The sequence below is a fragment of the Melospiza georgiana genome, chromosome 6 (genome assembly GCF_028018845.1).
Source record: "Melospiza georgiana isolate bMelGeo1 chromosome 6, bMelGeo1.pri, whole genome shotgun sequence".
NCBI classification, from domain to species: domain Eukaryota; kingdom Metazoa; phylum Chordata; class Aves; order Passeriformes; family Passerellidae; genus Melospiza; species Melospiza georgiana.
In genome coordinates, this window is record NC_080435.1 from 22,413,524 (window position 1) to 22,431,550 (window position 18,027).

Sequence of the window (18,027 nt, forward strand, 5' to 3'; positions counted from 1 at the left end):
AGTCACCTCCATGCCAAATCACTGCAGCTCTGTGTGTTTTGCTGGATGCCTCTGTAAAAACAGTTGGTCCGTTGACAGGGGTCAGTGCTGTGGTGACAGCTTTCCATACAGGGGGAGGTTTCCCATATCTGTCCATAAATGATGTGAGGGATAATGGATAGGTAATTGCAAAAAAAATTTTGCAAGCATGGTTTGAAAACTGGTGTCCTCTGATAGCAGCCATGCCACATTGTCTTTCCTTGCAGGTATGTAGATGGGATGTGGATCCTGGCCATGGAGAGTTAGTTCCTGCTCTCTACCTTTCTTAACTGAGAACATATCATTAACAGTGCACACAGTCTTTGTTGCTGTGTAAGGCAAGCATAACCATTCTAACACTTGCAAAGGGTCTTTATCATTAACAAACCATTGAAACAAAACAGCTGAAGGTTGAAATTTGCTAGGAGTTATAGCAGGTACACAGATTTGTCAGGATCCCATCTCCAATTCCGTCAGTTTTCTATTGCTTGAGCACAGTGTGCAAGGGCAGTTTTAGCTTCTGGGGTCAATTGTCAAAGTGAGTACAGTTGGGGGTTTCTTCTGAGTAAGCCAAATAAAGGGTGTAAAAGCTCTGTAGACAAACCAAAACCAGGACACAACCAATTTAAGGAACCTAGCAGTTTCTGTAATTAATTTCAAGTTAGTGTGTCTTTAACACAAAGCCTTAAAGAATGAGGGCTGATGGTCTATTGCGTAATTCTCCATCCTAGATAATGCCATGGGGACTCACGATGAGTCCTGCATTTTGAATTTCCTGCATGACAGCTACCTGAATAGAACATAAAATGGATTGATCATGAGCTGCGAGTAAAATGTCATCCATATAATGATATATGGTTGCAGTAGGAAATTTAAGACAAACAGGCTGTAGGGCAAGATCGACTACCCTTTGGCAACACCTGCCTTGTGGCAGTACAGTCCAGTGAAATCTCTTCATTGGTTCTGGGTGGTTTAAGGCAGGCATGGAAAAGGCAAACTGAGGTGCATCATCAGGATGTAGAGGGATGGTAAAGAAACAGATTTTTAGCTCTAAAATTAGTAAGGGCCAATTGAGGAGAATCATTGTGGGTGATGGAAGCCCAGGCTGCAGAGCCCCCATAGGTTCAACAACTGCATTTATTGTCCATAGATCCTGTAATAATTGTGGCTTGCCATTTTGCTTACGTGTACAGAACATAGGGGTGTGCCAGGGGATAGAAAATGGATTGATATGGCCTGATGACAAGCGTTCTTCCATAAGCTGTTTTAAATTCAGTAGCTGTTCCTTTCCTAGGGACCATTGTTCGACCCACACAGGGTCTTCAGTCCGCCATGTGAATTTACATGTGTCCAGTACTTGATTTTGGAACGGCTGATCAATGGGCCCTATGAAAAGGCCCTGCTGTGAGGTTGAGTCTATTTGTATGGTTGTTCCAAATTGTCCCAGAACATCTCTTCCCCATTACATGTATGGTATAGAGGCAATGAATGGGGCAGTCCAGGCAGTTTGCCCATCAGAGCCAAGGACAAGGCAATGGTGAGTGCTCTGTCTAGGGCGCTGCATCCCTCCCACCCCAATCAGGGATGATGCACAGCTGATTGTGGGCCAATTACTAGGCCATTCATTAGTTTTAATGATACAGACATCAGCTCCCCTATCAACAACCCCTTTAAATCTTTTGCCATCTAACATTGGGCTAATTAAAATTGGCTGAGCTGTTGTAATAGAGCTTGTCCAGAAAATCTGTGGCTTACCTGTGGTGTCAAAGTTATCTGTGGCACTTTTGCCCTTGCCACTAGGGGTTTTGTTGGGGAAGGGAATAAGGTGTGATATACGTTGACCTGCAGGTATAAAGCAGGGTGGCGTGGGGGCCCGTAGTATAATCTGTAGTTTGCCCTCATAATCTGAATTAATAATTTCAGGCAGTACAAAAAGTCCCAACCTGGTGGCAGAGGAATGTCCTATTAACAAAGCATGAGTGTTATTACCAAGGGGTCCCCAGACCTAAATGTAGGAGCTAAATGTACCAAAGATGTCATTAGAGTTATGGATTCTCGTGAAGGCAAGATCCAGCCTGGGAGTGCCTGCAGTTGTAGGCAGGAGCTCACTTGCTAAAAGTCTTGTCTTGAATTGTTTTTGATTCTCAGGGGCACGTGGACCGGCCACCAGTTGAAAGTTTCCTGGCTGTGTAGCATTCCAATTCACAGGGTACTGGGAGTGGCAGTCAACAGCCCAATGCTTTCTCCTTCCACACCTGGACAATCTTTAGATGGTATTTTTATCCCACCCCCTTGTTGAGGGCAATCCTTTTTAAAATGACCCATCGAACCACATTTAAAACAGCCCCCTGCCCGCGTGTCCAGAATGCGAAATGTGCAGTTAAAGCCGTTGCTACAGAATTAGTGTTATCAGCAGCAGTTCCCACATTTTGGTATGCTCTGACCATATCTGCTATGTGGGTTATGAACAGCGAGCAATGCATTTCTACAATCTTTGTTTGCATTTGTAAAATCAAGCAGCTGCAACAGGATAACTCTGGCCTCATCACTGTTGACCCACCAGGAGAGCGCGTCTTGTAGTCTGTCCAGGAACTGCATTAATAACTCTGCTGGAGCCTGTAAAGTCTTAGCAAAAGACAGGTTAGAATCTATACCCATCCCTGGGAGTCGCCGCAGGGCCTGCAGGGCTAGGCAAGCGATGATATCACATGCATCACACGAGTGGCCTGCCTGCACTGCACAGACTGCAGAGGGACCCTCTCCAGTCAGCTGCACAACAGGGTCTGGTGCATTTCTGTCCTGCAGCGCTTCTGCCTGCGCTGTACACAGCTCTTGCTAATCTGAGCCAGACTGCAAACTGAGTCACTGTTAGGATCATTTTCATGATGCTTGTCCATTATGCTTTTCATGGGGAGTGAGGATGTACGTGGTCCTGAAAGATCGTAGGTGGCTTAGGGCGTGATGGGAGGATATGCCGCTTTCTTTTACTAGCGCCCTCAGTTCTGTAATTACTTTATAGTCTAGCTCCTGATGTGCCGGCCGATGCTTCAGCTCATCTATTACTGGGCAGGCTGTAAGGACCACCAAATCACCCTCCTCAAAGCAGCTTCCTTCCATTTTTGCCAGGGCTGGACTGCTGCATGGCCACCTAGGGCAGGAAGTGAGCCACTGCCCACTTGTGAGATGAGAGTTCCGCGCACAGGGGTCCCACCATGCAGGAACTTTTATCAGGGTAAGGCAATCCCCCAGGGCCTGGGTTGATCTCAGGGTAAGGCAATTCTGCAGGGTTTGGATTATTCTTGGGGTCATATACGGGTTCTAGTGGCACTGAGGGTTTGGGGGAATTAATGTCCAAAGCTGCGAAATGGCCGACATTCGCGTGACTTCATTTAATGGCCGCCCTGATTGTCCCCCATGTAGCGAGGTGCCCGCAAGCTTTGGCACTGCTGTACCTGGCGATATCAAAAAGTCTCTGCTGTATTGCTTGCCAGGTTGCTAATCCCGCTAAAGGGAAAATCTTTAACTTGATTAGACACCCAGTCCAGCAAGGTCCTTAGTTTCACATCAGCCATATTAATCGATTGCTGATGTAGGAGCCGCTTTACCTAGCCCAAGCTCCTACTTTGTTCCAGGGATATTCCACTCCAATACATTCTCCCACAGGCCTACTCACCCCCTAGGAGAGGTTGGCGCAATTTTAAATTCCTGAGTTCCTTCCCGAACTTCTCTCGGATCCTTCACTGGATACTTTTCCCAGATTTTCTCGGATGGCTCCTTGACCTAGTGGAAGCTGCTACTGGACTGGCCTGCACATTCTGTGCCGCCTTTGTAGGTCCCGATTCAGGTCTGCCATTTGTAGCACTTGGAACAAAGCGACACGGACTCCCTTATACATCCAAAGGAGATTGCTTCATTGTAAAAATCGACTGCTGTTTATACCTTTAATCTCAACCTGACATAATGGAAACCAAACTGAGGCCTAAAAGAACTTAACAGAAGGAGGGCACCCATTGACTGGCTCAGCTGCATTGCTGCTATGAACATGTCCTACCATCCAATCAGCTTCCCGCTCATACTCTGTCTGCATGTTCCCCCAGCCAATCAGCTTCCTGCTCATATGCTGTTCATGTGTTCCCCCAGCCAATCACAATCTCACTCCCATCTGACTCTCCCCTCACTCCTGACTGCCTCTCAGCCCTCAGGCACCTCCCACCCGCCCAGCCTGCAGCTCTGCCTTTCCCTCAGGGCCTTCTGGCAAGCACAAGGCTTAATAACTTCAACAATTGTAACAACTACAACCCCGTGTCCTACAGTCAGTTGTACCACACTGGAATCAAACTGAAACCAGAAATCCAACTCTCATTTATGGGTAGTTACAGAATGACAAAGATCTGGAGAGGCTGGGCTGTGTCTGGAGCTGCTGTGCAGAGTGGCTGTGCAGCTCTTCCTGAGGGTGGCCAGGTTCAGGATGGAGGCACTCAAGGGCTTCCCTGGACACTGATGCTGGGGAACCAGAGGATGGAAGGCCCCATTCTGCAGAAGAACAGCATAAGCCCATAATCTCTGTGCAATTAAATGGTCCAATCATCCGGTGATGGGAATTTTCATATTCTTCATATTCAGTTTACTTTCTGGTACAGGAGGCACAAAGGATCACTGGAGTTCACTATTGACCCTGCACTTTACTCACAGGGATTTAATTCTGGAATTCAAAAATGTGAGACATTCCCACTGAAAGGATAAGGGAATGTTGCTGTCCCTCCCCAGCTCTGCAGCCCTACCTGGTGTCCCTTCCCATCAGCTGGAAATGCAGGGCTGGCTCTGCTGGACAGAAGGGGAAGGATGCTCCCTGTGATCCCAACACCTCTCCTGCCATCCAGAGGCACCAGCCCTGCAGGGATTTGGGAAATCACTGCCACTCCATGATGGGTGTGTCCCTAGGGATTAAGGTGTCCCATTCTTTGCAGGCAATAGCTCCCTGGAAAAACCATGGATACTCATCTGCTGATCCAAAGGAGATGGAGTTCATTCCCTGGGGCCGAGGCCATGAGGGTCATTGCATGGGGAATAGAGCTGGGGAACAGCACTGAGCCCAGCTGCACTGCTTGGAGCCATGTGGATCCAGGAGGGAGGAGGAAAGCCATGCTGCAATGTGCTCCCTGCAGAGCATCCCACAAAAATCACCCAAGGCAATGCTCCTGCTCCCTTCTCCTGCAGGAATACAACAATAAAGGGAGAGTGGTCCGGTGGATATTGATTAATCAGGAGGTTAAAGGAAAGCTTCAGCCGCTCTCCTGAGGTCCTTCAGTAGTGCAGTGGAAGGGATCAGCAGGCTCAGATCCCCGTGTCCATGGCAGGGTCATCGCTGTGGGCTGTTTTTCCGTTTGACTCCTCAAAGACTCTCTGGAGGGAGAGCCAGAGGGACCCCACGGAGCGGGGCCTGCAGCACCTCCCCACCAAGAAATAGATGAAGGGTTTGATGCTGCTGTGGATGCAGGTGAGTAGGAAAACAACTTGTGAGGACACAGCAATGTAACCGAGCTGCTGCAGGAAATTGCAGAGGCTGAGGAGGAGAGTGAGGAGCACAATCATGACGATAACGATGTCGCGCCTCTCGGGCTGCTGCTGCTGGGAGCCCCACTTGGCCTTAATGAAATCAACTGTGCTGGAAATGAGCAGGGTGGCAACAACGAGGAGCAGGGTGAAGGTGTGCACGGAGATGAGAGCTGCCCGGCAGTGCTCCTGCTGGTGTGATGGGCACAGGAATCTCACTGTAGGAATGACAGCAAAGAGAGCAAAGAAGGCCCAGTACTGGACACTGTCCAAGACCCACACCAGGCGCTTGGGAAGGCCACAGCGGCAGCAGAGGCAGCAGAGCTTGTCCATATACCACACTTTGCTGCTGTGCATCAGTCTGAATAGCACCCAGTAGCAGGACACCACTGAGAGCTGTAAAAGGTAATTCAGGTACAGCCGGGGCAAGATAGGAGAGCAGGACACGTCCTCCACCAGGAGGAGGAGGGCGGAGGGGAGCGCAAAGAGGAGGAAGAGGAAGTCAATGACAGCCAGGACAAAGAAGCGAGATTTATGAAATTTCAGTCGGAGAAGGCCGATGACAGCCCCATTGCCAGCCAGCCCACAGAGGCAGATGAGCAGGGTCACACTGTCTATGGCCACGCTGGTGACATCTGTCTCACACAGATCATCTCCTTCAGTGGGTGAGGCAGCAGATGGGGACACGGTGCTCACCTCCATGGATGGACGCTGGGCAGGCAGTGGGATGTGGCCCCTGGCTGTGGTCAGAGTGGATGGGCAGTGAGTGCTTGGAGAATGCAGGGATGGACCATGTGGCTCCTCAGCAGCTCCCTGCAGTGAGAAGGATTCAGTGGGGAGGAGTGAGGTTGGAGTGTCGGGTTGTTCTGTAGGGGATGCAGTAGGGAAGTACAGGACAGAGGAGGGGGGAGCTGTGGAGGGCACTGCAGTCACTGGCAGAGGGTGTCAGGAACAGAGCAGTTGCTGCAGGAGAGGAAGGTGGGGTAGGGAGGAAGGCAAACATTCCACTGACCTGTTCCCTGTGGGGCAGCAGCAGGCAAAGGGCTCTGTGCAGATCAGCGGCGCTTCCTGGTCCCTCTTGCTCCTTTGGGATCCATGTCCTAAAGCGGCTCCTGGCAGGTCAGGGACATGAAGGAGAAAGTGCCCAGGTCACCAGGAGCTCCCCATTCTCATCCTGCTGGCTCCTCTCTGTGCCCTGTCCTCATGCTGCTCCCCAAGGCTCAATGGGGTCATAGGGCAGGTGGAAGTTGTTTTACAACTTCAGCTACATCAGAGCTCCACTCCCTCGGAGTTATTTATCTTGATTTTTTTTTTCTTCGCCGCAAAGGAATTGGCTTTTGTCAAAAGTCCACATGAAGGACTTTGCAAATGACTCCTCATTTTCTTCTGATTGGAAACACACCTTCCCTGCAGAATGACCCATTCTCCAACTGCCTTCTCTCTGCCATTCCTTATTTCTCTTCCCTGAGGTGTCATTGTCCCTCCAGCAGCAGAGGGATGCTGGTGGTGCTGGTGGTACTGGAATGCTGCTGGCAGTGCTGGCAGTGCTGGTGAAGAGTCTGGCTGCTTGTCAGAAACTGCTCCCATTCTGGGAAGAGCTCCAGAACCGTTGCCCAAACCACCCCTGTGCTCAAGGAAGCAAAACTGAGGCAAGAATTCCCATTTTTGCATTATACCCCAGGCTCACAGAGCCCAAAGGAAGGACAGCACTCAGTTGCTTGCAGCCAGGCTATCAGCACTTGGAGCCCACCCTAATTACTGCCAATCCCCTTGATGATGCAATGAAAGCTATCAGGGACCAGGGTGCTGTGAACCCCCTGCCAGCCCTTCACCCGAGCTGCTCCTGCTCCTCCTCAGTCCTGGGAACACTTGGGGTCGTTTGTGACACCTGATCCCAGACTGTCCCTTTGCAAGCAGAGATAACTGCCAGTATACCAGATTGCTCCAAACCCCATCCAGCCTGGCCTTGGTGACTTTCAGGGATCCGGGGACAACCACAGCCTCTCTGGGCAACCTGTGCCAGGGCCTCAGCACCCTCACAGGGAAGGATTTCTTCCCAATATCCAATCTGACCCCACCGTCTGTCAGTGGGAAGCCATTCCCCCTTGTCCTGTCACTCCATGCCCTTGTCCAAAATGCCTGTTCACTGGTTCTAGAGCCCCATCAGCTGCTGGATCATGAAGTGTTTGCTCTTGAAAAGATTGGGGTGGTGAGGGGATGTGAGATTCCATAGCTGGGGACACGAACACGGTGTCAGCAGGGATGGGAGGTGACAGTTCTGGTCCCAGGGCCAGCAGTTTCCATGAGGAGCATCCCATATCCCTGAGGCACATGTCAGCCTGGGTAGGAATCATCTCACCTCAGCTTTCTAGGAATTCCTTGAATTCACTGTAGGCTGCTGTCTGACTGCCAAGGGAGTGTAGATGACTCAGAGGAAACCTGCAACGTTCCAAGGATTAAAGCCACTGTGTTGTCAATGCAGAGAGATAGGGAGACTGACTTGGTGATCAGAATCAGATTTTATTGTGGGATACAAATGTTTATATACTATTTCAGGGAGACTAGTGATGTGTACTACAATGATTAGGTTAAAATCACATACACAACCTTTTGTGTATAACAACATCGCTTGCTTGCAGAGTTTAATGGGATTTTCTTTTTCCGGTAAACCTGACTGATTTATTCTTTTTGCAATCTAGGTCTAATTTTCAAAGTTCTGTTTGCTTTTGCCAAGGCATCCTATTATCAAACTCTTATGTTAACCAGGTCCAAAGTCCATCATCTGTCTTGTGTCGCCCAACATTCCAATACCATGGGAGTAGAATTGATTTGCCTCTTCTCAGAAGAAATGACCTGGCTGCATTCCTAAATCATCCCTCTGCTCTGTGCCAGTGCTCCAGCTCATGCACAGAATTTATTATTGTATGAATCCTCTTGGAAACTGTATGGTGAAGGTGAAATACCACTGAACTTGCAGTATACAAGGAGGAAAACTAGATTTGAACCAGAAATCAAAGTTTAATGAGCATTTGTATTACAGGGCCCTAAGGATCCACCTCAAGAATGAGAGGGGACAAGTTCGTGCAGTTCAAAAGACAAGATTTTGGGATTGAGGTTGCTATAAAATATAATACAAGCGGAGATGGAGCCCAAGTGCTTTGGGCACAGGTGTGGTTGCTGAGGCTCTCTCCCGTTGCTCATTTCCCGGGCAGAGTGAAGAGCAGCTGAGGAGCAGAGCCCTGAGCCCGTGGCAGGCTCTGAGGCAGCTGCCTGTGTGTGAGAGCCCTGGAGAACACGAGGCAGCACGGAGAGCAGGGGCTGTGGCAGGAGCTGGGACAGAGCCCGCGCCGGACGCTGCTCGGGCTCAGCCCGCGGGCTGCGCTCCTCTTTCCCAAGGGACCATTCCAGGGAACCTCCTGCAGATCCCGGCCCAGGGACAGCAGCTGGAGCCTGGCAGCTGCGCAAAGGAATTCACCTCTTCTGTAATTGTTGCATTGCAGAGGTCTATTGAGGATGTGCTAGGGAATAGGGACAACACCTGGGAGTCATCATCAAGTGGAATCATCATGAAAGAGAACCATCATGAAATAGAGCCACTCTAACCCAGAGTTGGAAGGGAGCCACAAGCACCATGGAGTTGAGCTCCTGGCCCTGCACAGGGCATCGCAACAATCCCAGCCTGTGCCTGAGAGCATTGTCCAAATGCTCCTTGAGCTCTGTCAGGCTGCTGCTGTGTGCTGCAGGAGAACTCCTGCCTGGGCTGGATGCAGACTGATGTCAGGAATCCTCATGGAATTGTTTGGGTTAGAAGGAACTTTAGAGATCATCTCATTCCATCTCTCCTCTACCATGGTCAGGGACATCCAGGAAAACCTATGTCTGAAATCGTTGCTCTTTTGAAAGGAACCTCAGCTGGGGAGTGACCTGGGTGACTGGGAAGTAGAAAATGTACATTGGAGGATCATGATCCTCCTGCATTTGCCTTCAGAGAAATTCCCTGGCTGAGTTGTTCATCCCTGGAAAAGAGGTTGCACCTTGGTAAGTGTCTTTCCAATTAACAGGAAAATGGGAGACAGAGAGAGAAAAACCTTCTCAGATGTCCAACTGTCTCTCTCTCATGTGTATGTCCAAAGCCTGACTCACCACACAAACCTTTCACTCTCACTCCCTTTCCAGAAGCAGTGGCACGTTGCTTTCCCCTGGATTTAAGGCAGTGGGAAAAGGAGGGACAACTTCCCCCTGAGCAAGAGATGTGGCTGCTGCCCAGGTCTCTCCCAGGAGGAATCAGGAGCTCTTGGCACTGCCAACATCATCCCAACCATTGCAGGCACGTGCCTTAGGAAGGGCTCTGGTATGAGACAGGGACCTGCCCTGCTCCCAGACCAGCCAGAGGCTTTAGAATGGGATAAAAGAAGGAAATGAGCCATTTTGGACACTGTTCAACAGAGACAGGCCCTGCAGTGCAGCCGGGATTTTGTTTATTCAACAAATTCAGAGGTTGGGACTACCACAGTGGAAAGAAACAAAAACCATGAATGCAAATCTGATTGAGGGTAGTTACAGAATGACAAAGATCAGGAGAGGCTGGACTGTGTCTGGAGCTGCTGTGCAGAGTGGCTGTGCAGCTCCTCCTGAGGGTGGCCAGGTTCAGGCTGGAGGTGCTCAAGGGCTTCCCTGGACACTGATGCTGGGGAACCAGAGGATGGATGGCCCCATTCTGCAGAAGAGCAGCATAATCCCTAATTTCTGTGCAATTAAATGGTCCAAGCATCTGGCAATGGGAATTTCCATGTTCCGTGTACTTTATGGACACAGGCACAGGAGTTCAGTGGAGTTTGCTATCGACCCTGCACTTTACTCAGAAGAATTCAATTCTGGAATTGAAGAATGTGACAAATCCCCACTGAAAGGATAAGGGAATGTTGCTGTCCCTCCCAAGCTCTGCAGCCCTACCTGGTGTCCCTTCCCATCAGCTGGGAATGCAGGGCCGGCTCTGCTGGACAGAAGGGGAAGGATGCTCCCTGTGATCCCAACACCTCTCCTGCCATCCAGAGGCACCAGCCCTGCAGGGATTTGGGAAATCACTGCCACTCCATGATGGGTGTGTCCCCAGGGATTAAGGTGTCCCATTCTTTGCAGGCAAGAGCTCCCTGAAAACACCATGGAACTCATCTGCTGAGCCAAAGGAGATGGAGTTCATTCCCTGGGGCCGAGGCCATGAGGGTCATTGCATGGGGAATAGAGCTGGGGAATAGCACTGAGCCCAGCTGCACTGCTTGGAGCCATGTGGATCCAGGAGGGAGGAGGAAAGCCATGCTGCAACGTGCTCCCTGCAGGGCATCCCACAAAAATCACCCAAGGCAATGCCTCTGCTCCCTTCTTCTGCAGGAATACAACAAGGCGAGGAGGGTGATCCTGTGGATACTGATTGATCAGGTGACTCAAGGAATCCCTCAGTCACTGTCCTAGGGTCACTCAGCAGAGCAGTGGGAGGAATGAAAAGGCCCGTGTTCATGGCAGGATCATTTCTCTATGCAGTTTCTTTTTCTGCTCCTCAAAGACACTCTGGAGGGAGAGCCGGAGGGACCCCACGGAGCAGGGCCTGCAGCACCTCCCCAAGAAGAAGTAGATGAAGGGTTTGATGCTGCTGTGGATGCAGGCGAGCAGGAAAAAAACCTCTGATGATACAACGATGTAACTGAGGTGCTGCAGGAAATTGCAGAGGCTGAGGAGGAGAGTGAAGAGCGCAGTGATGAGGATAACAATGTCGCGCCTTTTGGGCTGCTGCTGTTGGGAGCCCACCTTGGAAATAATGAAATCAACTGTGATTGAAATGAGCATGGGTATAACAAAGAGGAGCAGCATGATGATGTACATGGAGATGAGAGCTGCCCGGCAGAGCTCCTGCTCATCTGATGGGCACAGGAATGTCACTGTGGGGATGACAGCAAAGAGAGCAAAGAAGGCCCAGTATTGGACACTTTCCACCATCCAAGTCAGGCGTAGAAGAAGGTTACAGTGACAGCAGAACTTGCAGAGCTTGTCCATATATACAACAGGTCTCCTGGGCATCAGCCATAACAGCGCCCAGTAGTAGGAGACCACTGAGAGCTGGAAAAGGAAACTCAGGTACAGCAGGGGCATGACAGGAGAGCAGGACACATCCTCCACCAGGAAAAGGAGGGCAGAGGGGACTGTGAGGAGAAGGAAGAGGAAATCAGTGACAGCCAGGACAAAGAAGCGATAGTTGGGGATTTTCAGGTTGAGGAGGCCGATGACAGCCCCGTTCCCAGCCAGCCCACAGAGGCAGATGAGCAGTGTCACAGTGTGTATGGCCACATCAGTGACATCTGTCCCACACAGATCATCTCCTTCAGTGGGTGAGGCAGGAGATGGGGACACGGTGGTCACCTCCATGGATGGATGCTGGGCAGGCAGTGGGATGTGGCCCCTGGCTGTGGTCAGAGTGGATGGGCAGTCAGTGCTTCGAGAATCCAGGGATGGACCGTGTTGCTCCTCAGCAGCTCCCTGCAGTGGGAAGGATTCAGTGGGGAGGAGTGAGGTGTGTAGGGGAGGAGGGCAGTGCAAATTGTGGGGTGTGAGAGGGAGGTGGGTGGTTTGGGTTGTTCAGGCACAGGGCTGGGCAGGGCACTACAGGCACTGGGAGAGGGCAGGAATTCCTGCTTCCAAATGCTTCCCATTGTGTTAAAATATTATTTCAGCTGAACTCAGGGTCAAGATATAGAGGGGATGCACAGGGCAGAGGATGAGAGAGCTGGGAGGGCCCTGCAGTCACTGGGAGAGGGTGTCAGGAACAGAGCAGCTGCTGCAGGAGAGGAAGGTGGGGTAGGGAGGAAGGCAAACATTCCACTGACCTGTTCCCTGTGGGGCAGCAGCAGGCAAAGGGCTCTGTGCAGATCAGCAGCGCTTCCTGGTCCCTCTTGCTCCTTTGGGATCCATGTCCTAAAGTGGCTTCTCCTAGGTCAGAACCATGCAGAAGAACGTCTCCACATCACCAGGAGCTCCCCACTCCTATCCCTCTCTGCCCTGTCCTGTTGCTGCTCCCCAAGACTCAGTGGGGTCACAGGGCAATTGGAATTGGTTTTACAACTTTGGCTGTGTCAGAGTTCCACAGCTTAGTGTTACTGATACTGATTTTTTTTTCCTTTGCCACAAAGGAGGTGGATTTTTTAATGGCTGTGCAATTTTTTCTGATAAGAAACAGTCCTTCCCAGCTCAAGGTGCATTCTGCAACTGCCTTCCCTCTCACAATAGGTTTCTACCATTCCTCATTTCTCTTCCTTGAGAGGTCATGCTCCCTCCAGCAGCAACAGAATGCTGGAGCTGCTGGTGGCACTGGAATGCTGGCAGTGCTGCTGAGGCAGCTGGGTGTTTCTCAGAAATAACTCCCAGTCTAGAAATAGCTCCATGATACTTGCAAAAAGATTCCCTGGGCCTAAGGAAGCACAGCCGAGCTGCTTCTTTGTTCTATCCCCTTACCATCCTCATCCCTGCCCCCACTCCCCATCCCCACCCCATGCTATCACATCCCACAGGTTTCCCAGACAGAGCTGTTCCCCCACTCTGAGCGTGGTCTGTCAGGCTCTGCTCTCCTCCAGTGTGGAGATTTTCACAGCTTCCAGACCCCCTCCAACCCGCTCTGACCCTCTCCTGGCCACTCCAAAACAGACTCCAATACCCCAGATGCCCCTGGGACCCCGTCCCCCCCCGAACACCCTCGATCTTCCCCTGCTCCACCAGGGCCCCCCGGCCGTGTCCCTGCTCCTCTTGGCCATAGGGTTCTTGGACCCAGGAGGGAGGAGTAAAGCCCAGCTCCAATGTGCTTTTCAGGATCACACAGGATGATAAATGTGACTGGAGCCAGTGCAGAAATAGATTTGGAGACCTGCAGAGATTTTGGGGCAAGTTCTGTAACAAGCAGCAAGAGCACATGGCCAAAGGAAAAGTTCAAGGCAAGGTCGCCTTTAATATCTCAGCACTCAGTGAATGAGACCACCAGAGATCCGTCTAAATGATCCTCCAGGCCCAGGAAAGGACTTGGAGAAGGAGATAGATTCATGGAAATGAGTCCTAGGAAAGTGATGCTTATGTATTAGATAAGAAACACACTTTAATGACTCTCTGTGGTTATGATGGATAAAACCCCTCTTGTAAAGTCTCTCCCCAAACACAAATATGGAGAGATCCATCTGTGTGTCCTCTGCTTCCTAATGCTTCCTATTCTGTTGCAAAGTTTATTCTGGCTGATTTTGGTATCACTCCCAATTCCCATCTCCACTCCTCATGCCACGCCATGCCAAGCCACGCCATGCCACGCCATCCCATGCCGTCCCATGCCATGCCATCCCATCCCATCCCTTCCCAAGCCATCTCATCCCATCCCAACCCAACCCATCCTATCCCATCCCATCCAAACCCAATCCATCCCATCCCATCCCAACCCAACCCATCCCATCCCATGGTCATTCCCCATGTTGAAGCTCTGCCCATCAGGCTCTGCTGCTCTCCCATCAGGACATTTGGGATCAGCACCATCCAGATCCTTCCTGGTGCCTCCTGTCTGTTGCATATTCATACATCTCATATATGGTGCATAAATTCCATTCAAACAAAGGATTCTGTCTGGTCATCGTCAACTGTTCCCTCATAATCCTGATGGCATCTTCAGGACTGAGTGAGGCCAGAAGAAGTTTGTTTCTCCTGTTAAAGGAAGAAATAAATTCGTTTTCACAGAAAGAATTAAGTGTCCTGCGATTACTATCTCAGTGAAAGTACCTCATTCCTCTCTTTTTAAAAAAGTATCTTAACAGCATTACACTTGAAACTTTTTCTTTCTATTCTTGGAGTGTTTCTTCCTCCCAGTCCTCATCTCAACTCATGAGCGCCCTCTGTTAATTTTTGTTTCCCTCTCCTCTGCCCAGCTGAGAGCAGAAGGCGAGTGAACAGCTTTCATGGGTGCCTGGCGTTTGGCCAGTGCCAAACCAGGACAGGCCTGCAGCAGGTTAGCAGCATCAGAGCCCACATTTCTTACTGACAGTACCCCTGATGATGCAATAAAAGTTATTGGAGACCAGATGTTTGGGTGCTGGGGTGCTCCTTCCAGCCCTTCACCAGAGCTCATCCTCCTCCTCCTCAGCCTTGGGAATACTTGTGGTTGTTTTTTCCTGCTCTCACCCTTTGCAAGCAGGGACACCTTCCACTAGACCGGGCTGCTTCAAACCCCATCCAGCCTGGCCTGGAACACCTCCAGGGATGGGGAGGCCAGAGCATCTCTGGGAACCTGTGCCAGGGCCTCTCCTCCCCTGACAGGGAAGAATTTCTTCCCAATATTCCCCCTAACCCTGTTCTCTGGCAGTGGGAAGCCATTCTGCCTTGTCCTGTCACTTCAGGCCTTTGTCCAAGGTGCCTCTCCAGTTCTTGGAGCCTCTTTAGGCCCTGGAAGGGGCTCTAAGGTCTCCCTGCAGCCTTCCCTTCTCCAGGCTGAACAGCCCCAGCTCAGAGACCTCAGAGAAGCCACAGGGAGGGGGTTGATGCCCCGTGGACACAATGGTGACAAACACAGATGTCACCCTGCTCCTGGAAGGGGGTGGCTGTGCTGAGGAGCACAGACTGCTCCTCCCCTTGGAGCTGCACCATCTGAGCCTGCTGAGGGAGAGGCCAAAGCCAGGGCAGAGGAAGAATTTCTGAAGGCACAAAACCACCAGCAAGGATATCAGTAAAAACCAGGTTTAATAATAAGCAGCAGCACAACAAAGTTCTGTCCCTGTGTGTGTGTGTTTGTGTGAGTGCAAGGGCAGGTGACAAAAGGACAGTAAGGATAAGGATTAAAAGGCAAATGGCCTGAATTCTTTAGAGCACTCAAACTTAACAGTAATTCAGTTACACCTTAAACTGAACAATTCAGCTGAGGTATATCACTTAGCATCATTTAACCTTATTTATGCCTGATACTTCCTTCCAGGCTTGCCCCAGTGAGATGTCTCAGGTACTAACACAGCCGAGAGAGCAGCATTTCTGCCACATTTACCCCAGCAGATGCAGACGTGTGTGCACACAGCCAGCCAGGCAGGCAGAGTGAGTGCAAGGTGCCTGTGAGCAATTGCCCTGGCAGGCAGTGAAATGCTCCCTGCGGATCCCTTTGCATCTCCTCCCTGGGCCAAGGGCTGGGCTGGAGCCCTGCGGGGATGGGCCCAGGAGCCGTCGGCGTTCGGAGATCAGCCCAGGGCAGCAGCCGGGAGAGATCCCAGCTGGGAGAGGCCCCAGTGCCAGGGAGCTTCTGCTCAGCACTGCTGGGCCCAGCAGAGCTCCAAGGCTCTCCTTTGGGGCCGCTGCTCACAGGGCCCCAAGGCATGGGCGGCACTCACAGCAATGGCTCCGCCTGGCCACACTTGGGGCCGGCAGCTTCCTGGGACAGTGGCAGAGCAGGGATGCTGTGGCATCCAGGGCAGTACAAGAATTTGCAAGGCTGTTGATGAAAGCCCAGGAGGTGGTTGGAGAGCAGCAGTTGCTGGGAGCAGAGGGTGTTTCTGATCAGCGCCACAGGAGCTGAGCCCAGGGGCTGCTCCTCAAGGCTGAGGCTTCCCAAGCACGGATCAGAGCCCAGAGCGGCCTGGAAAGGGGCTGGGGATGCAGCAGCACAGGGAGGGTGATCCTGTGGGTATTTATTGATCAGGAGACTCAAGGAATCTCTCAGCCATCATCCTGGGGTCCTTCAGCAGTGCAGTAGGAGGAATCAACAGGCTCAGACCCCCGTGTCCACAGGGGGATCATCTCCACAGGCAGTGTTTTTTTCTGGCTCCTCAAACACCCTGTGGATCGCCTCCCTTAGGGACTGGATCGAGGAGTGCTTCCTGCAGCTCTTCATGGAGCAGTGTCACCAGCAGCTCCCCATGGAGTAGTCTCTCTTCCAACTCCCCACCAAGACGTAGAGAAGGGGTTTGATGCTGCTGGTGATGCAGGTGAGCAGGAAAACCACCTGAACGGACAGCGATGTAACCGAGCTGCTGCAGGAGAAACCAGAGACTGAAGGGTAGACTGAAGAGTGCAACGAGGAAGACAACAATGTCAAGCCTCTTGTGTGGCTGCTGCTGGGAGCCAGGCTTGAGATGAATGAAGAGGATTGTGCTGGAAATGAGCATGGGTGCAGCAAATAGGAAGACATTGAGGGAGTACATGGAGGTGAGAACTACCCAGCATTGCTCCTGCTTGTGTGACTGGCACTGGGAAGTCACCGTGGGATTGACAGCAATGACAACGAAGAGGAGGGCCCAGAACAGGACATTCATCACCACCAACAGCAAGCGCTCAGGAAATTGGCAGCCACAGAATACCAGGCAGAGGACAGACCTGCACCTCTCGATGCTGATGAATGTCAGCCGGTACAGCCCCATGGTGTAGGTGAACAGCGACAGCTGGAAAAGCAAGCTCAAATACATTGGGGGCATTATAGCAGAACAGGACACTTCCTCCACAAGGAAAAGCAGGGTAGAGGGGACCATGAAGATGAGAAAGAGGACATTGGCAATGGCTTGGTAGAAGATGAATTCGGTGATGGCATTAATGTGGACCAGCCAGAGGAAAGTCCCGTTCCCAGCCAGCCCACAGAGGCCAATGGCCAGCGTCACAAAGTCCATGGCCACGCTGGAGACACTGATCTCACACTGACCAGGTCCATCAGTTGGTGAGGTTAAAATAGGGGACACGGGGCTCACCTCCATGGATGGATGCTGGGCAGGCAGTGGGATGTGGCTCCTGGCTGTGGTCAGAGTGGATGGGCAGTCAGTGCTTGGAGAATCCAGGGATGGACCATGCGGCTCCTCAGCAGCTCCCTGCAGTGGGAAGGATTCAGTGGGGAGGAGTGAGATGTGCAGGGGAGGAGACTGGTAGAAATGGTGGGTGAGAGAGGGAGGTGGGAGGGTTGGGCTACTTTGCAGGGGATTGATAAATTAGAGCGAATAAACATTTTCAACGCCCCTGAAGTTGCTCCAAGACTAACTGGTCAGAGAGATAAATTAATATAAAGATGTGGACCTAGGGTGATAAATGTGGCTGGAGCCAGTGCAGACACAGATAAGGAGGCCTGCAGTGTTTTTGGAGCAAGTTCTGTAAAAAGAAGCAAGAGCACATGGCCAAAGGAAAAGTTGAAGGCAAGGTCACCTTTAATATCACAGCACTCAGTGAATGTGACTATCAGAGTCCCCTCTGAATGAACCCCAGGACATGAAAGATTCTTCATTAGGAAGTGGATGCCTAGAAATGTGTTCTTGGAAAATGGTGTTTCTGCACTAGACAAGAAAAAATTTTACTATGTATGTATAGTTATAATGGAGAAAAACAGTGTTGTAAAGTCTCACAACACACACACAGAAATAAGGAGAGATCCTTCTGCGTGTCCTGCTGCCTAATGCTTCCTTTGGTAGCACCATTAGTTGGTGT

At 51.1% G+C, this 18,027-nt stretch overlaps 2 protein-coding genes and 1 pseudogene across 2 annotated transcripts; all 3 read right to left on the reverse strand.

Moving 5' to 3' along the window:
• Window positions 1-5,352: 5,352 nt before the first annotated feature.
• LOC131084565 (mas-related G-protein coupled receptor member H-like) lies at window positions 5,353-6,273 on the reverse strand. Its single transcript, XM_058026137.1, has one exon. The coding sequence runs from the start codon at window positions 6,271-6,273 to the stop codon at window positions 5,353-5,355; it is 921 nt and encodes a 306-aa protein (XP_057882120.1).
• A 4,809-nt stretch (window positions 6,274-11,082) lies between these two features.
• Window positions 11,083-11,988, reverse strand: LOC131084567 (mas-related G-protein coupled receptor member H-like). The gene has a single exon (XM_058026139.1). It carries the CDS (start codon window positions 11,986-11,988, stop codon window positions 11,083-11,085), a length of 906 nt encoding a protein of 301 aa, XP_057882122.1.
• A 4,345-nt stretch (window positions 11,989-16,333) lies between these two features.
• Window positions 16,334-17,309, reverse strand: LOC131084563 (mas-related G-protein coupled receptor member D-like; annotated as a pseudogene).
• Window positions 17,310-18,027: the final 718 nt, after the last annotated feature.

Coding starts and splice junctions, on each gene's coding strand:
- LOC131084565 (XM_058026137.1), bottom strand. CDS start 6,273: ATGGAGGTGAGCACCGTGTCCCCATCTGCTGCCTCACCCACTGAAGGA.
- LOC131084567 (XM_058026139.1), bottom strand. CDS start 11,988: ATGGAGGTGACCACCGTGTCCCCATCTCCTGCCTCACCCACTGAAGGA.